Source organism: Bubalus kerabau, chromosome 1 (assembly GCF_029407905.1).
Source record: "Bubalus kerabau isolate K-KA32 ecotype Philippines breed swamp buffalo chromosome 1, PCC_UOA_SB_1v2, whole genome shotgun sequence".
In the NCBI taxonomy this organism is placed as follows: domain Eukaryota; kingdom Metazoa; phylum Chordata; class Mammalia; order Artiodactyla; family Bovidae; genus Bubalus; species Bubalus kerabau.
This window is the reverse complement of record NC_073624.1, coordinates 109,855,289-109,883,113: the sequence shown is the minus strand read 5'-3', so window position 1 is coordinate 109,883,113 and position 27,825 is coordinate 109,855,289. Positions and strand designations below refer to the sequence as shown.

Genomic DNA, 27,825 nt, shown 5'->3' with positions numbered 1-27,825 from the left:
TAATAGATTGCAGAGACTTTAATAGGAGCAGAAACATTAAAATTGAGCTGATACATAGCATAGAATTCTTCACTTCTCATGGAAAACTCTTTACCTTGTGGCTTTTTACATAGTGAGCACTGAACAATTTATTGAATGTCTGCACCTGAATCTTGCTGTAAAAATTTTTGCAATCTGTTCTTTATAGAATGCTTTTCAGCTAGTTTTTCTTCACTGGTACATGAGAATATATAAAACATGGCTAGGTTGCTAGTTTATTTTCCTGCTGTTTAAAAGAGATATACACTGTAAGGAATTAAAAGAAAACCCCGGCACATTTCATCACAGGGTTGTTTGAAGGATTTATTAAATGTATTGGTTAAGTTTCAGGTTAAGCTACTGTAACAAAGAGGCAAGACAGCAGTGGCTGAAAGAAGATAGAATGGTTATTGTTTCATAACAGTCTAAGCCTGTGTAGTCCAGAGCTGATAAGATGGCGCCGTGGGTCTTCTGGATCCGCGCGCCTTTGCTTTTGTTCCCTTGCCATCTCAGTGGGGTCACCCTGTCCAAGTGGTCCAAGATGGCTCAGTGTCACTTCAGCACTTCAGCTAACAGGAAGGGGGGCAGAAGGCACAAATGGCGGGTGTGCCCATTCTCTTTAAGAGCATATCACAGGAATGGCCATCCCGTGCTCGCTGCCAGACTCTGGGCCACGCCTCACTACAGGAAAGGCTGGGAGAGATCATCTTTATTCTGGGAATCCGAGCGCCCTGCCACACTGGATTGCTCTTGAGGAAGCATAGGGCTGATCCTGAGATGCTGCTATAAGTAGCCGTCTCTGTCCCAGGGTAGGTGAAAGAATTCCCAAATATTGTCCAGCATTAGCTACTATACTGTTGACAGTTATGATTCTGACTTTGTTGAAATTATTTTGGTGACATGGTTAAAATGATTGGTCATTTCTTCATCCATCTGTTCACTCAGTAAACAGTTATTAAGCATGTCTGATATATTTTCGTGTCTCCTACTACTTAAGAAGTGTGATCGTATTTAGGTACTCCAAATATTATTAGTTAAATGAGTATACAGCTGACCAGTAGTATAAATCCTCTGAGACATCAAAAACTGAATTCCTGAACAACCCCTTTGCCAACCTGTACTCCAGCCAAGTGCTTTACCATCTCAGTTGATAGCAACTGCATTTTCTCAAAAGCTTTGCCCGACGTTAGGAGTCGTCTATATCTGCTCTTTTTATTTCCTACCCTACATCCATTTCATCAGCAAATCCCTTCTGTTCTGTCTTCAAAAACACATCCAGAACCTGACCATGTATTACCATTTCCACTGCTACCATCATGCCCCAAGTCACCACCATCTTTTATCAGACTATTACTAAAAGGCTATAGCGAAATCTCCCTGCTTCCATTTCCTTGCCTTTTAGCATGCTTTTGTGAGAGTCAGATGTCATGTTATCAGGTATTAATAATAGGAATTTAGGTAAAAAAGGCTTAGTGTGAGTTTTAACGTTAATCTGACCCTGAGTTGGGCTTGAGTTGAATGTTTGCTGTAGATGGAGGCATTGTATATACCTGGTTTCCTTTTTTCTTCTATAGTCATTGGGCTTTAGCCCAAACTTGGAGTCTGTATTTTGCATCTCTTTCTCCTGTAAATTAACCATTTTTATATTGGAGCCCTGCTGGTGTGTTGGTTAAATGTAGGAGAAGGAATGTGTCCTCTTTTTTGGTGATTAAATCTTAGTGTCTCTGGGCTGTCACCTTTATGAGGGTTTCTTAACTTTCCTTCTCTCTCCTTCTTGTTGGGACAGGAAAGCCAGAGGGGATGGGAGGGAGAGGAGTGCCTGTCCCCCACAGCCCTGGGAAACAGCTATGGTAAAGCTGATTCCCTGGAGGGGAGACCTTTGTTATGAAGTAGGATCATTTCATAAAAGTTCTTTTTCTCCTCCTCTGCAGAGCCAGGAAGGCCTGTTTCTTGGCTTTTCAGTGCAAGAACCTGGGAGTCCCTGGGCCCTGAACTAAAACCCACAAAAGAGTTAGATGCTGGATGCCTCTAAGATTAGGGGCTCCAGAAATTTCTTACTCTCACTTAAGCTCCACCACATTCAGCCTGCAGCAGGTTACTGAAGGTTAACCAGCCTTCAGCAGGTTATGGCCAGTTACTTATTCCTGTCCGTTTCTCCTCCGGGTAGTCTCATCTCTTTGCAACTGGATCTTCCTTGAGTTTGCCATTTGTTTAGCACATTCTTGTTGTAAGAATGGGAGTGAGGAGGTCCAAGCTTTTTATTCGTCTGAGTCGAACCCCTGCTTCCATTTTTCCATCCTTAGCATCGACCTTTCATCAGCAGCCCTGATGATTCTTTTGAAACATAACCTGGACTGTGGTGTTCACTGCTCCCCGTGCTCCACTGGCACCCATTTCTCTCAAACTCAAAAGCACACAGGCCGAGACTGGACACTGCAGGCCCCCAGCCTTGCCTTTGCTTGCTTCACTCCAGCCCTCCTGGCCCATATGTTGTGCCTTCTCTATGCCTGGGAAACCCTGGCCTCAGACCTTTGGCACTTGCTACTGCTTTTTCTTAGAATGTGTTTTTTAAGATAGTCTCCCTCAAATCCTTTAGGTCTTTGGTGCAACGTTGCGTTATCAGTAAGGTGCTTACTGTCAAACTGTCTGCTCTTTGTAAAATTGCAGCTACCCTTCTGCTTCTGCTTTGTCCAGTGTTCCCTGTCCTCTTTCCAAAATACTTTGTTTTTCCCATGACATTTAGGACCATTTGACAGACTATATTTTCCTTATTTCTGTGTTTATTGTTTCAATGTGTTGTTCAGTGTACAGTATAATGCATGACACAAGAAGACAAGGAGTTTTGTGGGTTTTTTTTTTTTTTTTTTTTTTAATGCTATGTATGTAGCTACTAGGACAGTGCCTGGAAGAGAGAGGGTTTTTTTGAGTGAATACACTGATGAATAAATGTTAGTCGTAATCCCCCTCCTTAAAAAACTTTAGAACTTATTTAGAGATAAGGTATATATTTATTATAGGCAGTGAAAGTGTAAAGTATGTTGTCGATGAACCACATCCTTGTTACCAAGTCCAAGCTCGCTCTGCTCACCACACGGCAGGCCAGTAAATCCGAGAGAAGAGGCGTTGAGGCAAGAAAGGGATTGTAATCGGGGAGCCAGCTGACCTAGAAGATGGCAGGCTAGCACCACAAAATAATCATCTTGTCAGGGCCTGGTTTCCAGGTTCTCTCATAGTTCAGAGATGGAGGGAAGGTGAGGAAACAAAGTAAAAAGACTCTTCAGTCCTTGAAAATGTCCTTCACAGGTGGTTGACTCAGGTTCTCTCCCTGAGGCAGGCCCATTATGTATGTTTATAATAACAAGAAAAGGGTTGAAGTCATAGAAGCAAATCTAGTGTAAATTTAAAATTAACCGTTCCTATTCCATACTAACGGAGAAGGCAATGGCATCCCACTCCAGTACTCCTGCCTGGAAAATCCCATGGACGGAGGAGCCTGGTTGGCTGCAGTCCATGGGGTCGCTGAGGGTCGGACACAACCGAGGGACTTCACTTTCACTTTTCCCTTTCATGCATTGGAGAAGGAAATGGCAGCCCACTCCAGTGTTCTTGCCTGGAGAATCCCAGGGACGGGGGAGCCTGGTGGGGTTCTGTCTATGGGGTCACACAGAGTCAGACACGACTGAAGTGACTTAGCAGCAGCAGCAGCATTCCATACTAAGGCATGTTTCATAATAAGAGGGATAGAATTGGGAGTGGAGTTAGTTTTGGACTCCTTGAGTCCCTTCTGTGACATATGCTTCCATTTTGATACAAGGCAAAACTTTTAAAATCCAGGTTCCTGATTTATTTCTATTTATAACATGCTAATAAATATTCTGGCTCCAGTGACTTCCTTAGCAATTATGAGACTGGTAGTCATCTTCTTTAAGATAGTTTTTTCTTAGTCTGTGATGTTATTTGAGCCTAGCCAAAGATTAGAAATGCTTTAAAGCCAGTCTTATGTAATTGTGTTTGAGATTACAGTTATTTCATTGAGTTAGTTTTTTTTTTTTTTCTCCTTTGAAAGCCTTTGCAAATTTTGGAGTACTTCAGTGTACTATTACTTCAGCAGAATATGATTTTAAGCCTCATGAAGCATTATACATGAAAGCTGCTGCCTTCAGTAATGGGTTGTACAGACAGCTGCCAGTCATTAACTGATTGGATGCAAATGATGATGAGTAGAGCCTGTCATAGTGAGTGTGTTGCTAATTTATGTTTAAATCTGGATAGTAGAGAAATGATAGCTGATTTGGACTATGTAAACCACAAGTCCTATCTCATTATGTGGTTGATAATGTCAGGAAAATACTAGACATAGTTGATTGCTGTAGTTTGCTCATTTACAATGACTCTTTGCATTTTTGTGCTTGGGAAGGAGGAAATTTTCTTTGACTGCTTTAATAAGCAAGCTCATTATTTAATGAACAAGTCAATATATTTATATTATTTAAATATAATAATATTTAAAAGCTTTTTTTTTTAGTGTGTGTTTAAAACACTGTGTTTTATATACTATATTGATAAGTATTTGCTTGGAAAAAGCATTTCTTAATGCATTACAAAGTGGTTAAATGTATGATCACTTTTCTTTCTTGGCCTCTGGCCTTATCTAAATTCCCATGTATCTTTGGCTCTTACAGAATTTGGCACCATTGATTTCTGCTACTAGGGCTTTCAAGGAACACTACACAATTTTGACTGTCTTTCTCTCATTTCCACAGCTGTCTCATCTATGGTTTTGCCTCCTCTTAAAATTTATTCATTCTGCAAGGTTCTATCCAAAGTGTGCCTTCACTTTCGTTTCTGTATAGAATCCAGAACACTACTTGGGATATATTAGTATGGAGTCAATAAATGTGTCATTGAATTTCCAAGTTACTGTCCCCGTGACTATAGGACTTCGCCATCTTGGTGATTTGTCTGCGTCTCAAACGCATCACCAGTTTTCCCTAAACCACCTATTTGCTGACTTCCTTATTAATTATGGTTGTTAAGCAGAGACTAACAAAGTTGTTATGGATAAACAGATCAGTGAGCTCATATACATAAAAAAAGGTGATAATGATAGCATAGGGGCAGCATATTTAGTGTGCTAAAAGGCATTTACAGTTTTACAAGTTATAAATTAAAAATCAGATCTGCTCTTTAGAATGGTTGGTTTATTAACTCTGTAGCAATTTGCCTTATAAAACATATTGTGATTTTTTTTGTTTAGAAACAATTTCTGAAAATATTTAGGATTAATGAAGCAGGGTTCATCCAAGGAAAATTTAGCATGATAACATTTATTTTAATGTTCTTTTCTAATGTAAATATGTAAAATTATGTAAAATGACCACATATTTGAAATTATAAAGGTGATTATTCACACATCCTATATTTCCTATATTCAGTCCTTCCTTATGCAAATAACAAATATTGTCCATTTAGATATAGAAAAACAGAAATTAAATAGTTGTGTCAGCTGTGCAACATTTGACAGTTTTTCTTTTTTCCTCGATTTCTGTGAAATTGATACTTTTATGTCAGCTTCACATGGTTGCAGATTTCAAGAAACAAGTATGTGGAAGGAGTATCATTTTATGTAGGAAAAAATTCATAATTTAAGTGAAATCTAAACCACTAAGCCATGTGAAACTTGACTAATTCATTGTGGATTTTATGGTCTAAGTTTTTGATTACCTCTAATTGACTGTCTTCTTTAACTGTGGTATGTTGCAATTAACCAGCTAACTTTGAGATTGTGTAATGAATCTTACTATATTTCTTAGATAATTTGTCAAGTTACAATACTTCTGAGGTAAGATGAGAAAATTTCAGAGGTTCAGATTTTTATGAAAAATAAAATTTAGCCGTTAAGAAGGAAAACGAGTATACTGTTTTATAAGACTGACTGTCTTGAGTTAAAAAGGTATAAAATACAAATTTTCATTTTTGACAGAGAGATGTGGTAGGAGATAGCTAGCAAAAAGTTCCCTAAAAGGCTGATTGAGAGAAAAACAATACAAAGTGGAATAAGGTTTCCATAGGGTAAAGAAATTCTGTGTTTCTTCTTCTGCTTTTGCTTTTTTTAAGTGATGTAGGATTCTGTTATTTTCTGTTGAGCAATCTTGATACAATTATTATACTAATCAAAAATCACTATAGTAGAAAATGTTTATCAGTTTTCACAATCAATAGCCAGACCAAAAAAAAAAGATCATTAAAATTGCAAGCCATAATGGGAACATGATTACCTAGCAATATAAAATACATACAATTTGAGGGGTTAAGTAGAGTGATGTGGGAAGTGGAAGTGCATGCACGCACATGCTTTCATCTGCCCAGCCAGTCGATGTCTTTTGGCTCCTGCATTTAATCCATGTACATTTAAGGTAATTATCGATATGTATGATCTTATTACCATTTTCTTAATTGTTTTGGGTTTATTTTGTGGAGATCTTTTCCTTCTCTTGTGTTTCCTACCTAGAGAAGTTCCTTTAGTGTTTGTTGTAAAACTGGCTTGGTGGTGCTGAATTCTCTTTAACTTTTGCTTGTCTGTAAAACTTCTGATTTCTCCATCAAATCTGAGCGAGAATTTTGCTGGGAGGAGTATTCTTCGTTGTAATTTCTTCTCTTTTATCACTTTAAATATATCATGCCATTCCCTTCTGACTTGTAGAGTTTTTGTTGAGAAATCAGCTGATAACCTTTTGGGAGATATCCCTTGTATGTTCTTTGTTATCTTCCCCTATTGCTTTTAATATTTATCTTTGTCTTTAATTTTTGTCAGTTTGATTATTTTGTGTTTCAGTGTATTCCTGCCAGGGACTCTCTGTGCTTCTTGGACTTGGTTGACTATTTCCTTTCCCATATTAGAAGTGTTTTCAGCTATTATCTCTTTATGTATTTTTTCAGGTCCTTTCTTTCTTCTCCTTCTGGGACCACGATAATGTGAATGTTGGTGTGTTTAATGTTGCTCTGGAGGTCTATTAGGGTGTCTTCATTTTTTTTTTTTCTACGTTCTGTGGCAGAGATTTCCACCATTCCATTCTCCAGGTCATTTATCCATTCTTCTGTTTCATTTATTCTGCTCTTGATTCCTTCTAGTGTATTTATTCATCTCTGTTTGTTTGTTCTGTAGGTCTTTTGCATGTGTGTATGCTTAGTTGCTCATTTGTATCCAGTTCTTTGCGACCCCATGCAATGTAGCCTACCAAGCTCCTCTCTCCATGGAATTCTCCAGGCAAGAATACTGGAGTAGGTTGCCATTTCCTTAAGGGCATCTTCCTTACCCAGGGATCAAACCTGGGTGTCCTGCATTGCAGACAAATTCTTTACCATCTATACTACCAGGGAAGCTTAGCTCTTTTAGGTCTTTGTAAACATTTCTTGAATCTGCTCCATTGTTTTCCTGAGATCCTGGATCATCTTCACTATCATTATTCTAAATTCATTTAGAGAAGGTTCACTATCTCCACTTCATTCCCACCCCCCCACCCCCCCAGGGCTTTTATCTTGTCCTTTCATCTGTGACATGACTTTCTGCTTTTTCATTGTGATTTATGTGATTTTTGTTCTAGCCACTGTGAGATTGTGCTTCTCCTTGCTTCTTCTGTCTGCTCTCTGATGGAGGAGACTGAGAGACTTGTGTATCCTTCCTGATGGGAGGGACTAGTGGTGGGATAAACTAGGTCTTGCTCTAGAGGGCAGGGATGTGCTTCAGTTCAGTTCAGCCGCTCAGTCGTGTCCAACTCTTTGCAACCCCATGAATCGCAGCACGCCAGGCCTCCCTGTCCATCACCAACTCCTGGAGTTCACTCAGACTCACATCCATCGAGTCAGTGATGCCATCCAGCCATCTCATTGTCTGTCGTCCCTTTCTCCTCTTGCCCCAATCCCTCCCAGCATCAGAGTCTTTTCCAATGAGTCAACTCTTCGAATGAGGTGGCCAGAGTACTGGAGTTTCAGCTTTAGCATCATTCCTTCCAAAGAAATCCAAGGGCTGATCTCTTTCAAAATGGACTGGTTGGATCTCCTTGCAGTCCAAGGGACTCTCAAGAGTCTTCTCCAACACCACGGTTCAAAAGCATCAATTCTTCAGCACTCAGCCTTCTTCACAGTCCAACTCTCACATTTAATCCAGTTGTCTCCTTATGATTGGGGTTGTGCTCCCTCCCTGTTAGTTGTTTAGCCTGAAGTGACCCAGACCTGGGGTCTGTGGGGTCTATGGTAGGGTTAGTGGCAACCTCCAAGAGGACTTATGCCATGGGCCCCCTTCCAGGACTGCTGCTGCCAGCTCTCCAATTGTGTGGCAAGCCTGCTGATCCATGCCTCCATGAGAGGTCCTCCAGTTATAGCAGGTAGTATGGTTCGGTCTTCTGTGGGGTCACTGCTCCTTTCTTCTCGATCTTAGTGCATGTGAGATTTTGTTTGTGCCCTCCAAGGATGGAGTCTGTTTCTCCCAGTCCTGTGGAAGTCCTGTAATCAGATCCTGCTGGCCTTCAAAGTCAGATTCCTTGGGAACTCCCAGTCCCTTTGCTGGATCCCCAGGCTGGGAAGCCTGATATGGGGCTCAGAACCTTCACAGCAGTGGGAGAACTTCTTCTATATTATTGTTCTCCAGTTTGTGGATCACCCAACTGGTAGGTATGGGATTTGAGTTTATTGTGATTGTGCCCCTCCTACCATCTTGTTATGGCTTCTTCTTTGTCATTAGACATAGGGTATCTTTTTTTGGTGGGTTCCAGTGTCCTCATGTCAATGATTGTTCAACAGACAGGAGCAACTCGGGTGCTCTTGCAAGAGGAGATGAGCACACATTCTTCTGCTCCGCCATCTTGAACTGGAAATCCTGTGTTTATTCTTCTTAATTTGTCTCTTCTAAGTAGAAAAAAGAAATATAAAATAAGGGGGTTGACAAGAATGAAATGAAAATGTCTCATTGAAATGAAAATCTCAACCAAAGGATTTTTAAGAAGTAAAATCTAAATTGTTAAGGCACCTTTTAAACATTTGATTCTTGAGTAAGTTAACTGTGGTTTTTCATTGACATGGAGTAAGTCACAGTAGTTCAAAAGCATATGGTTTCCTCTAAGAACAGAGTAGCACATAAATCTTTTCTTTGGTTCCAGTTCTAATGCCTGCAAGTACAGTTTTTCAGGGAAGGAAAAAAGACAACGGACTCAGTAAAAATGGTCTTATTGTGTATAACAATAAACTAGGTGACATATCACTGTGTCTTTGGGATTACCATAACAAAACTTACTGAATCCTTATGGGTGTTTGAAAGCCTTTAACCCTAAAATTAGTGTTTCCTTAGATTGAATATATTTACTAGTGGTTATATTTCAAAGAAACATACTCACATATAATTAAAAGAAGTATGAAGTTATATTATTCTGATTTCCATATTAGTTTTTGTATTTCATTCTTAAAATGTTCTAACATTTCTTTGCTTCTCTTTTGTTAAACATATATGAAATATTTCATTCATTGAGAAATGTATCCACATACCTTGTATTTGAACCACTTAAAGGAGACCACTAAAACAAATAACACATTTTGCATATTGAAAATAAGCTATTACCAGAATCATTGATGACCCTCCCCCGCCCCATACATCTTTTCATTTCAGTTTTTTGCTTTCACTTGTGTTCTCTTATTTTATGCTAGAACCTCCATTACAGTGTCAAACAGAAGTGATGACAGTGGATTTTTATTTCATTCTTTTTTAAGAAAGAATGTTTTAAACATTTCACCATTAATTATGTGCATTTTATGTTTTTCAGTAGACAGCTTTTATCAGAGTTTTCCTCTGGATTTCTAGTCTAAGTTTTCTTTCTGTGAATTAATTGATAGTGATAGGCATTTTCCCCACTTAATCTATTTATGATAATGATTTATATTAATATTGAACTTACTTTGCATTCCTGGAATATGTCCAAGATTCACTAATTATGTATTATCCAATTTATATTCTTCTAAATTTTTCACCCATGTTCCTGAGTGAGACCAGTGCTTCTCTTCCCAAGGCTTGAGTTTGTGTGGCTTCTCTTATCCAACCTCTCTTTCGAAGGCAGTTAAATCCCAAGCCCTGATTCCTCTTAGTTCCACAAATTTACACAGGGTGAATGCCATCTTCAGAACCTATTAACCTTCTGGACTCATGTTTTTGAGCAGTCTCTAGGTTTGAGGATTCCCCTTACTGTCCCATCAATTTAATACCAAGTAGTGGTGGTGAAAGTTGCTTAGTCGTTCTGACTCTTTATGACTCCATGGACTATACAGTCCATGGAATTCTCCAGGCCAGAATACCACAGTGGGTAGCTGTTCCCTTCTCCAGGGGATCTTACCAACCTAGGGATCGAACCCAGGTCTCCCACATTGCAGGCAGATTCTTTACCAGCAGAGCCACAAGAGAAGCCCATCAATTAATATATTCATTGACAAATACTTATGTTTTCTATCTAGCATTTTTCAGTTCAGTTCAGTCACTCAGTCATGTCTGACTCTTCGTGACCCCATGGACTGCATCACGCCAGGCTTCCCTATCCATCACCAGCTCCAGGAGATTGCTCAAACTTATATCAATCTAGTAGGTGATGCCATCCAACATCTCCTCTTTTGTCGTCCCCTTCTCCTCTTTTCCTGGCATCAGGGTCTTTTCTAGTGAGTTAGCTCTTCACATCAGGTGGCCAAAGTATTGGAGCTTCAGCTTCAGCATCAATCCTTTCAATGAATATTCAGGACTGATTTCCTTTAGGATTGACTGGTTGGATCTCATTGTAGTCCAAGAGACTCGCAAGAATCTTCTCCAACCCCACAGTTCAAAAGCGTCAGTTCTTCGAGGCTCAGCTTTTTTTTTATGGTCCAACTCTCACATCCATACACGGCTCCTGGGAAAACCATTGCTTTATGAGACAGACCTTTGTTGGCACAGTAATGTCTCTGCTTTTTAATATGCTCTCTAGGTCTGTCATAGCTTTTCTTCCAGGGAATAAGTGTCTGATAGTTTCATGGCTGCAGTCACCATCTGCAGTGATTTTCTAGCCCAAGAAAATAAAGTCTTTCACTGTTTCCACTGTTTCCCCATCTATTTGCTATGAAGTAATGGGAACAGATTCCATGATCTTAGTTTTTTGAATATTGAGTTTATTCCAGCATTTTAACTCTCCTCTTTCATCAAGAGGCTCTTTAGTTCCTCTTTGCTTTCCTGCCATGAGGGTGGTGTTATCTGCATATCTGAAGTAATTGATATTTCTCTCAGCAATCTTGATTCCAGCTTGTGCTTCATCCAGTCCTGCATTTAGCATGATGTACTTTGCATAGAAGTTGAATAAACAGGGTGGCAAAGTACCATCTTGACATACTCCTTTCCCAATTTTGAACCAGTCTGTTGTTCCATGTCTGATTCTAACTGTTGCTTCTTGACCTGCATGTAGATTTCTCAAGAGGTAGGTCAGGTGGTCTGATATTCCCATCGCTTGAAGAATTTTCCACAGTTTGTTGTGATCCACACAAAGGCTTTGTAGTAGTCAATGAAGCAGAAATAGATGGTTTTTTAGAATTCTCTTTTTCTATGATCCAATGGGTGTTGGCATTTTGATCTCTGATTTCTCTGCCTTTTCTAAGTTCAGCTGAAACACTGAAAGTTCTTGGTTCATGTATTCTTCAAGCCTACCTTGGAGAATTTTTAGCATTACTTTGCTAGCATGTGAGATGAGTGCAGTTGTGCACTACTTTGAATATTCTTTGGCACTGTGTTTCTTTGGGATTGCATTTCTATATAAGGAGAGAATCTCTGAACAAAACTTTACCACACTATCAGAAAGAGAAATGCCTAAGAAGTATCCATAAATCTGGCATCTATTAAGGAATGGGCTAGCTATGTTAGAAATTATATTTGAGAATAGAGTTTAAGACATAGCTAATATTATCGAAATTTTAAGTTCTCCTTCAACAAAAGAGAACACTGCTAAAGTCAGTCAAAAAATGTATTAGAGCAATGTTTTAGGCAAAATCAAATTTCAGGTATTTGACTCTTATAAAACACAGAAGGCTAAAGAGCTAAAATGTATTCATTTTCTGCTGTAATACAGTTACAGATAATGTCACAGCTATAGCAGATTTTCAGTAAGACACACTTTTCAATTTTATCCTTATTAATCATGTACACCTATACTTATGCCTATGGAAGTAAAGGAAAATTCCAGTTAAGTCTTAAGGGATTATGGAAAAATCTGAGATGTTCAAATTATATGATTATTGAAAAAAAAAGTTGGATTTAGGAGATTTTATATATATAACTCAATGGGAAAACAAAGTGTGAGCCCTTTTTTATGTATCAGTTCAGTTCAGTTCAGTCGCTCAGTCATGTCCAGCTCTTTATGACCCCATGATTTGCAACACGCCAGGCCTCCCTGTCTATCACCAATTCCCAGAGTTCACCCAAACCCACGCCCATCGAGTCGGTGATGCCATCCAGCCATCTCATCCTCTGAGATGGTCCCCTTATCCTCCTGTCCCCAATCCCTCCCAGCGTCAGGGTCTTTTCCAATGAGTCAACTCTTTGCATGAGGTGGCCAAAGTATTGGAGCTTCAGCTTTAGCATCAGTCCTTCCAATGAACACCCAGGACTGATCTCCTTTAGAACGGACTGGTCGGATCTCCTTGCAGTCCAAGGGACTCTCAAGAGTCTTCTCCAACATCACAGTTCAAAAGCATCAATTCTTTGGTGCTCAGTTTTCTTCACAGTCCAACCCTCACATCCATACATGACCACTGGAAAAACCATAGCCTTGACTAGACGGACCTTTGTTGGCAAAGTAATGTCTCTGCTTTTGAATATGCTATCTAGGTTGGTCATAACTTTCCTTCCAAGGAGTAAGCATCTTTTAATTTCATGGCTGCAATCACCATCTGCAGTGCTTTTGGAGCCCAAAAAAATAAAGTCTGACCCTGTTTCTACTGTTTCCCCATCTATTTCCCATGAAGGGATGGGACCAGATACCATGATCTGCGTTTCTCATGATGTACTCTGCATATAAGTTAAATAAGTATGGTGACAATATCCAGCCTTGACGTACTCCTTTTCCTATTTGGAACCAGTCTGTTGTTGCATGTCCAGTTTTAACTCTTGCTTCTTGACCTGCATATAGGTTTCTCAAGAGAGTGTTAAATTAGAACTCTCCTCTTTTTAGTCTTGCATATTAGTATTAATTAAAAAATCTGAATATTACTATCTAGGGGATCTAGTAGAAAACACACATAGGTGCTTACTAAAAAAATTAAATAAGAACCAAACACTAAAAGTTTTTATTTAAAAATGATGATATTGTTTCCAAGTAAGATGCTAAAATATAATTTGATTAAATAGTGGAAACAAACAAATACAAACAAAATCCTTCTGGAGGGCAGAACTATATTAGGTCCTTTGTTGAGTCTTGTATTTAGGTGTCTAAATCTCAATAATACTGGCTGCCACTCTGATCATTTATTCAGTCACTTTAAAGAGCATAATTCAATTCTTTCATGTAAAACATCATGGGATATTATTTTAAAATATCAATGTTAATATTTTTCCGAGAGTAATGTAGACATACGTTTTAATTAGGAGAACTTTCTAGGAATTGTAAGTTTAGGAAGAAGGAACTGGATTACATATTTAATATAACAGATGAGTGTCAGATTTTGACTAGAACAGAGAACTGAGGTGTCAAGAAACTTTTCTTGGTAAGTGCAGTTCTTTCCCTGGATGGTGGAAGAAACTTAGTCTTACAGTGTGTGGGGCTCTGTGTTTACAGCTGGGAGTTTGTTTAATAAAGAAACATAATAAACATTGCTTCTTCTCTTTCTTCTTTTTCCTTGTGAAAAAAATAAATTTCTCAAAATATATATCGCATGGCTACCAGGAGGGACAAGGAGGTCAGAGATATTTTGATAATATCTGGTCTTACTTTATTACTTGGCTTATTCTCTTTGAGTTTTTACAAATAAGCTTTGGAGATTTGCAATACTGTTATAGAATACCTCATTTCTCTACTTAGTCTGTTTTCATATAATCTGAATATTTTCCAAGGATGGCTTCAAGTTGTTTTCACTCTAATGGTTAAAACTGAATGCTGTTGTCTGTATTCATGTGAGTGTTGAAAACAGTTTTCAAGTAGAGATAAGTTTCTGGGTTTACATAAAGAAAACATGTTAATTAGTGATGCCATACAAATCTGCATTGTGCCTTTTTCTTATCTCCAATCACAATATATTTAAAATTATTTCTGCTGTTGGAATTCTATTATTAGGAAACAATGGCACAAGATTTTAAAAAATCTCTTTTGCTCTTACAGTTTAGGACAATGATTTTAAGAAAGGTGTTTCTTTCTCTTTTGGGGGGGGGGTGGGCAGATAATACTCAGTAAGGTTCTTTTTGTGCCATATCTTTGGGTTTTGTGGTGCAATTCTAGAAACAGGAGGCTTAAGTGACACTTTGGTCAGAGATCTGCCATGTTCTGATTGTGGCTTTTCCAAATGGAGCCTAGAGTAGATATTTACTTTCGAGGCTTTTAAATAGGACTTTAGAATTAAAGAACTATACCCTAACCCCAATCCTGATGACTACCTAGGAAAATACTGCTTCTTTATGGATTTTAATCAACTTAACATGTAAATCCTCTGAATGTCAACACCATTTAGAATGCATTATATGGGTTTATGCCTCTAAAACCACATATCTAGTCATAATTTCTAGTTGGTAATATTTATTAAAACTAATATGCACCTGGTAGATGTTTTCTGTGTAAAAGAGACTTTAATGGACACTGAAAATTTCCTGTTAGAGCTTCGGGAAAGTGGCCCAGCCCTTCTCTTTCTCAGAGTGCTCAACTGATGTGAGGATGTCACTTTAGTGCATTCACTCTTTTGGTTCTTCCTATTTAGTTTTCCCCTCTGTGTACTAGCTTCCTTTCGCTGTTTGGAAGTGGAACTTTCTGAGTTGTATGTTAAAGGCTGTAAAATGAATAGCATCATCCTTTATATCAGTATCATGTTTTTCAGGTAACACACAAATACCTCATACAAGTACTGGCTGCACAGCCTTTGAAGAGCCCTATCTGTTTGCCCTATAGCAGCAAAAAAGGCAAAGAAAATCAACCTCCCTCTTTTTTTCTGTTGTTTGTAGTAGCTGAAAATATACATTAAAATGATAGTTGCCCAAGATTTGAGCATATAGTAAAGGTAATTGACATTTTTAGAAATTTATTTTATTTAATAGCTAATTTTATTTTATTAGCATTCAAGAATATTTTTCTACCCACATAAATATTTTATTCTTTATATTTATGCTTTTACTGAACATTTCTTATTTTTAAAATGCCCTTTTCTCTATTACTAACTCTACTTTTCCCATGTTCAGCACTACCTGCTGAGTTAAAAGCTACTGTCACAAATTAATATGTTGAAGTTAATATAGGTCATAACGCAGTGTCGTGATGTACTGTATTTTATATATACTGCATTTTATCTTAGGAACAGCTGTTTTAAAATAAAGTGGAATCTTTATTTTATTTATTTATTTATTTTAATTTTTCTTATCTTAAAACTGGCTTTGTGACTTCCTTGGCGGTCCAATGGGTAGGCCATCGATCGCACTTGAACTACGGGGGCGTGGGCTGGATCCCTGATTAGGGAACATGCCAAAAAAATTGTTTTTAATGATATTCTCAAAAGAAAATCACAAAAAACTGGCCTCGGAAATATTTAATGTTGCCTTGAGTTTTCTATTAAAGGGTATTTCTACTTGGTTATGTTTTTTTATGGATGATGATCTATTAATGATATATCATTCCTGTTCCATAGAAATGTACTTTGTAGAGTTACACATCTATTATCTTATTTAATTACCTCAGTGATGCTGGAGTTGAACTTGGGCAAGGATTGTTACACCTGTCTTACTGTTGAGCAACTGAGAGGCAGAATGCTTAGGGAGAAAAGGCATTATTAGTTGGTCAGATTTACAGTAAGGTAGATAGGGTGGTCTTGGTGGTTTAGTCTCTAAGCCAGTCTCCTCTGGTCCTTGGGATCTCCTAGGCAACAGTACTGGAGTGGGTTGCCATTTCCTCTTCCAGGGGATCTTTCCAACCCAGACAGGGATCGAACTTGGGTCTCCTGCTTGCAGGCGATCTCCTGCGTTGCAGGCGGATTCTTTACCAGCTGAGCCACCGGAAGTCAGGACACGAGGAGCTGTTATGCTCATCTTTACAGTGTTGTTACAACCTCTCTGAGCTTCTAGGCTGATCTGTATGGCAGGTACAGCAATAGCGCTGTGTGGGACCAAGCGTCTACAGCACCCCTAGCCCAGAGTTTGGCCCGTATTACACGTTTACTTACTACTGCTAATAAGAAATGGGAGAGTCCAGTAATTTACTTCAGTGTACCCAGATCTAATTGGTAACAGAAATAAAACTAAAAACTTAGGTTTGGGATCTTTTTGGTTTAGGTTTCCGCATCAAATTTCCTTCTAGTGACATATATTTGGAAACTAACCTGGGGCTATTAGATGGCAGGAACCCATTTAATGATGACAGGATTCACTGTGAGATAAAGTAGCTTATGAGATTGGATTGTAAAAGAACAAAAGGGAGACTTTTTTTTTAATCACTTCTCTTCCTCCCCACCCCCACTGGAGTTGTTTAGAATTCTCACCTTTTCTAAAGGTTCTTCATCTTTTAGAGCTGAACCAGACTCAAATGATATTAATTATGATGGAGGCAAGCTGTAGGAGATCCTTTGGGTCAATTATATTCTGACTGTGAAATCAGAAACAACTCTGTATATTTTGCTATCAATCTATATGTAACGGTTGAATGGCTACATGGGCTAAGAGATCAGCCAATGTAGGAATGTGAGGAATTTCTTATGAGCTATTACTGAATTGGTGTGTCTTTTATATAAATGGGCTTCCCTGGTTGCTCAGATGGTAAAGAATCTGCCTGCAATGCAGGAGACCCGGAATCGATCCTGGGTCAGGAAAATCTACTGGAGGAAGGAATGGCTACCCACTCTAGTGTTCTTGCCTGGACAAAGGAGCCTGGCAGACTACAGTCCATGGGGTCACAAAGAGTCAGACACAGCGGAGCGGCTAACACTTCATATAAATAGGGCCGCTATTTGTGGCATGCCAGTTATTGTTCACTAAGTCTTTTAGATTGACTACTTTCAACAGTGTAATAGGCATATTAGAAAAAGGATCTGGTAAGATTTGAAGAAAGTCTCAAAGTTAGGTGTTTCCAAATTCTCCCTCCTTGTCCAGTCATTATATTTGCAAATGCCTTACTATCTTCATTTATTATATAATCCTGTGGGTTAGTTAACCAGAAACTTCACAGAGAATACCTTGCTATCAGAGAGGAACATGAAGTAGATTTTTGTTTTGTTTTGTTTGGATTAAGATGCAGTGAGAAACATTCTGAGCCTAGATGGGAAATTGGAGTGAAGGCCTTTACAGAGAAGACTCAGCTTCACAGACCATGCGTGGTTCTGATTGTTGTTGTTCTTCAGTCGCTAAGTCCTGTCTTAACTCTTTGTGACTGATAGAACACAGTATGCCAGGCTCCTTTCTCCTCCACTATCTCCCAGAGTTTGCTCAAATTCATGTCCATTGAGTTGGTGATGCTATCTAGCCATCTCATCCTCTGCTGCCCACTTCTGCTTTTGCTGTCAATCTTTTCCAGCATCAAGATCTTTTCCAGTGTGTTGGCCCTTCATATCAGGTGGCCAGAGTATTGGAGCTTCAGCATCAATCCTTCCAATGAATATTCCGGATTGATTTCCTTTAGGATTGACTGGTTTAATTTCCTTGCAGTCCAAGGGACTCTCAAGGGTCTTCTCCAGCACCACAGTTCAAAAGCATCGATTCTTTAGTGCTCAGCATTCTTTATGGTCCAACTCTTATATCCATACCTGGCTACTGGAAAAACTGTAGTTTTGACTATATGGACCTTTGCTAGCAAAGTGATATCTCTGCTTTTTAATACACTGTCTAGGTTTGTCAATAGCTTTCATTCCAAGGAGCAAGCATCTTTTAATTTCATGGCTGCAGTCACCATTCACAGTAATTTTGGAGCCAAAGAAAATAAAATCTGTCAATGCTTCCACTTTTTTCCCTTCTATTTGTCATGAAGTCTTGGAACCGGATGCCATTATCTTAGTTTTCTGAATGTTGAGTTTTAAGCCAGCTTTTCACTCTCCTCTTTCTCTCTCATCCAGAGGCTCTTTAGTTGCTCTTCTCTTTCTGCCATTAGAGTGGAGTCATCTGTGTATCTGATGTTGATCTTTCTCCTGGCAGTCTTGATCCTAGCTTGTGATTCATCCAACCTGGCATTTGGCATGATGTACTCTGCATGTAAGTAAAGTAAGTAGGATGACAACATATAGCCTTGTACTCCTTTTCCTACTTGGAACCAGTCAGTTGTTCCATGTCTGGTTCTAACTATTGCTTCTTGAACCACATAGAGGTATCTCAGGAGACAGGTAAGGTGGTCTGGTATTCCCATCTCTTTAAAAATTTTCTACCATTTGTTGTGATCCAAACAGTCAAAGGCTTTGGCATAGTCAATAAAGCAGAGGTAGCTGTTTTTCTGGAATTCCCTTGCTTTATCTGTGATCCAGTGAATCTGATCTCTGGTTCCTCTGCTTCTTCAAAACCCAGCTTGTACATCTAGAAGTTCTTGGTTCATGTACAACTAAACCAGTTTGAAGAATTTTGAGCATAACCTTGCTAGCACATGAAATGAGCACAGTTGTATGGTAGTTTGAACATTCTTTGGTTCTTTTTGTCCTTTGGTATTGGAGTGAAAATGGACCTTTTCCAGTCCTGTGGCCACTACTGAGTTTTCCAAATTTCTTGACAGTGAGTGCAGCACTTTAACAGCATCATCTGTTAGGATTTCAAATAGCTCAGCTGGAATTCCGTCTTCTCCACTAGCTCTGTTCATAATAATGCTTACTAAGGCCCACTTGATTTCACACTCCGGGATGTCTGACTCAAGGTGAGTGATCACACCATCATTATTATCTGGGTCTTTAGGACCTTTTTTATATAGTTCTTCTGTCTTTCCTTGCCACTTCTTCTTAATCTCTTCTGCTTCTCTTTGTTTCTTATTGTTTCTGTCTTTTATCATGTCCATCCTTGTATAAAATGTTCTCTTGATCACTCCAGTTTTATTTAAGAGATCGCTAGTCTTTCATATTCTATTGTTTTCCTCTATTTCTTTGCATTGTTCATTTAAGAAGGCCTTCTTATCTTTCCTTGCTATTCTTGGAACTCTGCATTCAGTTGGGTATGTCTTTCCCTTTGTCCCTTCTCTTCCTTCCTCAGCTATTCGTAAAGCCTCCTCAAACAACCACTTTGTCTTCTTGCATTTATTTGCTTTGAAATGGTTTTGATCACTGCCTCCTGTAGTTACAAACCTCTGTCCATAGTTCTTCAGTCACTCGATCTACCAGATCTAATCCCTTGAATCTATTTGTCATCTCCACTGTATGATCACAAGGGATTTGATTTAGATCATACTTCAGTGGCCTAGTGGTTTTTCCTGAAGTGAAGTGAAAGTCACTCAGTTGTGTCCAACTGTTTGTGATCTCCTGGACTGTATAGTTCATGGAATTCTCCAGGCCAGAATACTGGTGTGGGTAGCCATTCCTTTCTCCAGGGGATCGTCCCAAGCCAGGGATCAAACCCAGGTCTCCCACATTGAAGGTGGATTCTTTACCAGCTGAGCCACGAGGGTAGTGGTTTTTCATACTTTCTTCAATTTTAGCCTGAATTTTGCAGTAAGGAACTCATGATCTGAGCCACAGTCATCTCCAGGATTTGTTTTTGCTGACTGTATAGAGCTTCTCTATCTTTGGCTGCAAAAAACAATCTGATTTCTGTATTGACAATCTGGTGATGTCCTTTTGTATAGTTGTCTCTTGGGTTCTTGGAAGAGGTTGTTTGCTTTGACCAACACATTCTCTTGAAAAAACTCTATTAGCCTTTGCTCTGCTTCATTTTGTGCTCCAGGGTCAAACTTGCCTGCTATTCTGGGTATCTCTAGACTTGCTACTTTTGCATCCCAAGCCCCTATGATGAAAAGGACATCTCTATTTGGTGTTAATTCTAAAAGATGTTATGCGTCTTCGTAGAACTGGTCAATTTCACCTTCCTCAGCATCAGTGGCTGGGGCATAGACTCAGATTACTGAGGTTGAATGGTTTGCCTTGGAAACGAATCAGGATCATTCTGTTGTTTTTGAGGCTGCACCCCAGTACTGCATTCTGGACCCTTTTGTAGAGTGTAAGAGCTACTCCATTTATTCTGAGGGAGTCTTATCCACAGTAGTAAATATAATAGTCAGCTAAATTAAATTCACCCATTCCTGTCCATTTTAGTTCACTGATTCCTAACATGTTGATATTCACTCTTGTCATCTCCTGCTTGACCATATCCAATTTACTTTGATTCATGGACCTAACATTCCAGGTTTCTATGCAATATTATTCTTTACAGCACTGGACTTTACTTTCACCACCAGACACACCCACGACTGAGCATCATTTCTGCTTTGACTCCACTGCTTTGTTCTTCCTGGAGCTATTTGTAATTGTTCCAGCTCTTCCCCAGTAGCATGTAGAACACCTTCTGACCTGTTGTTCAATAGCTCAGTCCTGTCCAACTTTTTGGAACCCCACAGACTGTAGCATGCCAGGCTTCTCTGTCCTTCACTGTCTCCTGGAGTTTGCTCAAATTCTGATCTGGGAAGGGGCTTATCTTCCAGTGTTGTATCTTTTTGCCTTTCCTCACTGTTTACAGGGTTCCAAGGCAAGAATACTGGAGTGGGTTCCCATTTCCTCCCCCAGTGGACCATGTTTTTTCAGAACTTTTCACTGCGACCCATCAGTCTTGGAGGGCTCTGCACAGCATGGCTCTTAGCTTCATCGAGTTATGCAAGCCCTTTTGCCAGCACACAGCTGTGATCCTTGAGAGTTCTTATAGCAGACACTGAACTGTGGATGTGGGGGTGGCTTGTAGTCAAAGTCAGAATAGAGACTGCACATGGTAAAATGCGAAGGAATAATCCTAGATTTGTTAAAACCAAAAAACCTGCCCTGAACTGTATATATGGATATTACAATATGCACATAGATGTTATACTAATTAACAGTGCTATGAAGACAATGTAAACAAATCATTGGAGTATTAAATTTTATTTTTTCATTTTTAATACTTTTTCCCTTATTAGAAATATACTGATTTTCAGGTGTATCTGAAGTAACCAAAGATAGAGGAACAAGAGAGATAATTGCATATTATAAAGTTGCTATAATTAGAATTACATAAAAGTATGTAGTGTATGTATTCTGGTATTGTATGAATCATAATCTTTAAATTATTTCTATTTTTTTCACTTAACATTTTAGCCAGACCTTTTTTACCCACTCAACATTATGTTTCTTTCTGTAATAATCCAAGGTATAATTACCTTAGGAAATATAAATCCTTGGAAGCTTATAAGTGCTGTGATTTCCCTGGATCATGTGAAGTGACATGAAATCAGTATAAAGCCAGGCTATAAAAGTTGAACCCCTTACAATGTTTGTTAATGGATAGAGTGAGAAAGCATTAACAAAACAAAACAAAACAAAACAAAACACATTCATGTTTATCTTAAGTTTCATGCAGTTACATGGCCCTTTTTTCCTTCTCCTTCTGCTTGCTTGCTTCTTTTTTATGGTTTTCATTGAGATTAGAAATTTTAACACAACAGTTCCTCATATTTTAAAATGACACTTATTTCACTTACATCAATGTAAACACTGTTTTTGGAACACATCTGAAGTCCAGGTGTTTCATAGTGGTTAAAACAAGGACTTCAGAACCTAACAGACACAACTTTTATCTCTGTTAAAAGTCCCTTTCTCTAAGGCACAGTTTCCTTGTCAAGTACTAATGGGATGATAATCTTTGTTAGGAGGACTGAAAGAGTTCATATATATAGAAGCCTAAAAATAGGGCTATAATCTGAAGGAAAACAATTATCAGCTACACTAGGGACTCCTGTATTTATTTTCTTTTGCAGCCGATCTGGCTTATATAACTGGCAAGATTTCAACATGTAACCCCTTTTTGTGATAGCATTCTGATTTCAAACAAGTTACTGAGAATTGGAGGAAGCAAAATTTAGAATTTATCATGATAGTTAAAGCATTTTTCAATGTTTCGGTTTTGCAAGATCTTTACATAGAACTTGGTGTTGATATAGGGACTAAAGACATGTATTAAAGTTCTAAGGTAAATCACAACTAAAGGTAGAAGTAAAAAAGTGAGAGCCCTTGCTGATTTTGGTGACTGTTCAGAGGATCAGTGTAACAGAAATAGTGGTATGCTAACCCTGAAGTATGATTGCTTGTGTGAATGTTAAGTAGTTAAAATTTGAATATTAAGAGATTATTTCATCTTATTAGCTAATTTTTCAAAGAGCAATGCATGCCACAATCATAATAAAAACAACTTTTTTTATAATCATTGAATATAAATATCTTCCAGTTTTTAATGTAAAGTAAAAATATCCTGGAAAAAATTGCTCAAATCTGCCTGCATTGATTTTTATAAAATATATCGAGCACTATGAAATTACAATAGTTGATATTTTAGAGTAAGTTTAAACTTACTCGGTGAACTTAGAACTACTATATTTGAATGAGGTCTTTGAAAAAGTTTTGGAGTGATTCATTGTAGATCACTTAACATTTCCAGAAAGAGCTAACATTTGATTTTCCTCTTTAGAAGAACCTTTGCAAGATGGAAATATTTAATTGTTATTCTGCCTTTCAAATAACAGAAACTGTGGCAGTTTGTGACCTTTGAGTAGCTTTCCTTGTGAATTAAGGTCATTTCTTAGTAAGTGGATACCTTTTAGGTGTAGTTAAATGCCAGTATGAAGGGCCCTTGAGATATAATAAGAGTTGTTCTTGATTCTTTGCTTCCTGATTTCGTTCAAAAGAAAAATTTTGTTTTCCTTTTGAAAATAAAATAACTTCACAGATGAGATTTCCTGAAACTTACCCAGTGATACCTTGAAGCTTCGGTTCACCTTTCCTTAATATAATCATATATGCTTTGTCCTAATAAATAAAGGCTTCTCTGGTAGCTCAGCTAGTAAAGAATTTGCCTGTAATGCAGGAGAGCCTGGTTCAATTCCTGGGTGGGGAAGATATCCCTTTTCCAGCCTATCGCTGGAAAAAGGGATAGGTTACCCACTCCAGTATTCTTTAATTTCCCTGGTGGCTTAAGAATCTGCCTGCAATGCAGGAGACCTGGATTTGATCCCTGTATTGGGAAGATCCCTTGGAGAAGAGAACGGCTACCCAGTCCAGGATTCTGGCCTGGAGAATTCCATGGACTGTAGAAGTCCATGGGGTCGCAAAGAGTCAGACATGACTGAGCGACTTTCACTTTTCACTTTCCTAAGAAATAAGTCATGTGCTTGTTAAACAATGTTTTTAAATCTCCATCACATATAAGGCACCTTTAGGGTACTTAGGAGTCCTTGATAAATGTACTTAATCTCCAGTATCTTTGAGCAACATTTATTTACATAGATATAACTATGTTCTTTTTCCATTGCATTTTCTAGAAAATGTGACTTTTAAAATGTGACATTCTGTGGTGTGGAAAATACATTACAAAAGATGGGTACCATGTAGCTAAAGTTTGTTGGTACCATGGGTACTAAAGTTTGTTGTTTCTGGAGTGTTTTGTCCCAGTTCTGAGGGAATGACTCATTTGGATAATTAATCTTGGCTCCATTTTATACTTTAGTCCCTCAATTAAATATGTGTAAATATTGAGTATTATGATATGTGATTTGACTTTGTAGTTAGACTCAGTATTGAGATGGTAAGATTTTGACATCTGCAAACAGATCTGGTTTTCTCTTGTCATTAACTTTGCAATTTAAGGAGTTAACTTTAGTTTATACATCAATGAAATGGGTATAGTGATGGACCTCAAAGTTTATTAAATATATTATATAAATTTTGGACACTGTCAAGCATATAGTAAACTTTAAATAAATGAAAGCACTATTATTTTTATCCCAGCATACATATATTTTTATTTCTTTTCCACCTCTCCTTCTCCCTTTACATTTTCCTCCTCTTTTTCTCCACCTAGGTTTGCAGTTGTTCAAGCTAAGCCCATGAGATGAGCAGTAGTCCCTCAACAAGAACAGCTTCTTACAATATTCATTTTGTCGAACAACAGGAATAAAATTAGTACTCTAAATATTTTGAAATGCTGTTGGGAAAAACTTTCAAAAATTACATGAAGTTTTTAGAATAAACTAAATACAGTTTTTTAAAATTTCAAATAAGTACTTTATCATCTCTGGTGTTTTAATGTGAGAATTGAATTCATCTGGGCACTGTCTATTAAAATACAGACTTTAAAAAACTGGATACTTTTTTTTTTTAGACTTTAATCACAATTTATTGTAAGAACCCCAGGGATTTTATTCCAATAAAACTGAATGGTTTTAAAGATTAGTGCATGAAATGAATGAATCAATAACATATATGAGCTTAAAGATGTAAAATGACATTAAATATTCATAAAAATGCAAGATCTTTAAGTTCTATTGCTCCAAAGTAAACTTTACCATGTGCAAATTTGAAGGTAACCTCAAACATCCATTTTGAATTGTCTTAACATGAACACAAGAAAAGGTTTAGTGAATGTTAAAACCCTTTATTCCTTAAGTAGGATATAGGATAATTCCATCTCTATTTTAAAAGAATGTGTGGCATGACCTTAATTTTCCATTTCCCCTTTTCTCTTATCCTCACCTCCCTTCTGTCCCCCTTTTCTTCTCCCAGCTGCAGAAGTTAGATCAATTATATTCCTTAGTTCCTGGCCAGTTTTCAGGATGATCCCTATAAATTTCCTCTTTTATTCATATATTATTCCCTTTTACCTTTGTTCCTAGCTTAAATATCCCTTTGCATCATAGGCAGCTGTCCTAATGTAATTGATTTCTGTCCTTAGATTTATAATGTATCCTTGTAAAGTATATAATGATACTTTGGGTAGGAATGAGTTTTTAGTATTTTTAAGTAATGTGACAGAATGCATTAGGTATTTTGAATATTTTTCAGCTTTTCAAGGTCTATTCCCGTTATTTACACGGAACTTGTTGATTCTCACTGCTGTATAGTAGTCCATAAAGTTTCTCATGATACTCCCATGATGGATAAGTTGATTATTTTCTACTATCAGCCAACACTAAGAGACTTGTATTAAACATCCTCTTAAATGTCTCCCCTGGTGGCTCAGACTGTAAAGAATCTGCCTGCCAATGTAGGAAACCCTGGTTCGATCCCTGGATTGGGACGATCCCCTGCAGAAGGGAATGGCCACCCACTCCGGTATTCTTGCCTGGAGAATCCCATGGACAGAGGAGCCTCATGGGCTACAGCCATGGGGTTGCAAAGGAGTCGGACATGACTTAGCAACTAAACACCAACAACAAGCCTTGGATTGAAATCTCTGCTTTCGTACTTCTGTATTAACTTGGCAAGCTGTTTAGTGTCTCTGAGTCTGTTTCCTTATTCATGCAGTGGACAGGGTTTTCATATACAGTACTATGTTGAGAGCTCAGTGAGACAATAGTTTTCAAGTATATGGTGTGACATGTGGCATGATTAGGTACTGCATAATGGTAAGTATGTGCTTCTCCTCTGTTCTCCATCAGAAGCCAAAGAGGTATATGACTTTCCAAATATGAAAGATTATTATTCTCTGTAGATATTACTAAGTATGTAAAGTGCATTATATTTGATCCTGTTTTTGTAAGCAATGCTTGACACTGTAAATTGTGAAGAGCATCCATTACAATGATATTAATGATAATAGCAAATATTTATTGAGTGTTTGCCACATGGCTGGCACTATCTTAAACACTCTCCATTTACTAACTCATTTAGTCCTTGTCAAAAAACCCAGGAGATATTATTTTCTCCCATGTTGCAGATTAGTAAATGAAGACACAGTGTGTTAAATTACAGGGCACACAAGCAAATTTGGGATCGAAAGATTCTATACATTTTTATGCATTAAAAATTGGTATCTCAAACCCTTTCATTCTCCATATAGAACTAGTAATTCTCCAGATGAATAGATCTTGACACACATGAGCCTTCTCATCCTCATCTTTTAGTTGGGAGGGACTCTGGTTTAAGGGCCCAGCAACCCATCTCCTTGTGGGAAAGAAAAAGGACAAGAGAAGCATCCAAGTTTGAAGAATAGGTCTGCTTGAGTGCCTTGCTTTGTGGGCAGCTGGTGATGGGGTATCTTATAATATTGAGAAATCATGATTGTTTGGAGTGAAAAATAAAGGGTATAGTGAAATGTAAATTTTTAAGTGTGATTATGTGTGAAGACACAAACTTACTGATTTTCCCACTTGTGAATTTATTAGCAGGAAAGATATAAAAACATTATATCTGAGTAAACCATATATACTTAAGTATTTTAAGGAGCATAATGTTTTGCTGATATATTCTGATGACTATTAAGCCTCTTTATATCTTTGATCTTAGTTATCTTCTTTTTGATTCCCAATTCTTCTGTTATTTATCAGTGTTTTTGTTTTTGAATGAAACCTTTGTTTATTTTAAGATCATTTCTTACAGTTTCTGGTTTAGTAGGTATACAACAATTTCAGTTCGTGAAGAACTCTACTGAAATTTGAAAAAGCTTCAAATCTTTGTAGGTGATCTTAAGGTAACATCGTTCTTGGCCTTATGATAAATTGTATGTCTATGTATTTGCTTTGAGACATAATCATCATCCTTTAGGCTTTCACATGTAATCCCTCAGTTTGAGTTTAAAGGACATAAATTTTCTTTCTTAAAGATGTTTTATGAGGCTTTTTTTCTCTCCTTGTGGTACTTCCTGACGGCCTGATAGTATATCATATATAATCGGAATGACACTAGTCTGAATACTTCTTTCTTTTTTTGGCAGCGTGGGGTAACCTTGGAAATGTTCTCAAGAGTCAGAGCAAAATTTCTGAAGCTGAAAGCGCCTATAGAAATGCTTTGTATTACCGAAGCAACATGGCTGACATGCTTTATAATTTGTGAGTATGCATTGCTTTTCCTGGTTTGGTATCTTTGAAACATGATGAGCAAGGCTATTGTTTTCACTGCTGGAAATGGATATGATGATAGCTAATATTCTGAAAGTCTTTTTCATGAATCATGCTTCTGAGGCTAGCAAATGGATGGTATTTGTATAACAACTCTTTGTTTTGGGTCACATCATTGATATTCATGTGTATTCACATAATATGGCTGAAATTTTTGAAGTAGTATGCCATATAACATACAAAAATTGGTTTAACAGCTTTTGTTTTTTGTTTTTTTTTTTTAAGTTTGTACCTTAGTACTTCGGTTCATAAAATAAGACTGCTATGCATGATGCTCTATATAATTGATATCTTGATTTTTTAATGGTATATTTTATCGCTGGTGTCAAAGTATGTATAGAAAGTATGTACTGAAACTGGGAAGTTAATAAGATAATATTTTTCTTTTTCCACCTTGTCCTTCAAAGGTAGAGATGATTAGGTTGGAATAATGGGATAATTTGGAATGCCTGTGTATGTTAGGTTAGAAAAATCACTGGGGGAAAATGCTCTTCTATTCTTTGAATGGAAAGTCCAGGGGGTGCAGTTAGATGTGAGTGGA

At 37.8% G+C, this 27,825-nt stretch overlaps 1 protein-coding gene across 15 annotated transcripts in view; it reads left to right on the top strand.

Annotated features, from left to right (window-relative positions):
• Positions 1 to 27,825, top strand: part of TMTC2 (transmembrane O-mannosyltransferase targeting cadherins 2) — a 420,522-nt gene that overhangs the window by 212,754 nt on the left and 179,943 nt on the right. For all 15 annotated transcript variants that reach the window (XM_055586702.1, XM_055586726.1, XM_055586696.1 and 12 more), the window contains exon 4: positions 27,101 to 27,215. In XM_055586702.1, coding sequence (XP_055442677.1) covers positions 27,101 to 27,215 — 115 coding nt within the window. The remainder of the gene's footprint in view (positions 1 to 27,100; positions 27,216 to 27,825) is intronic.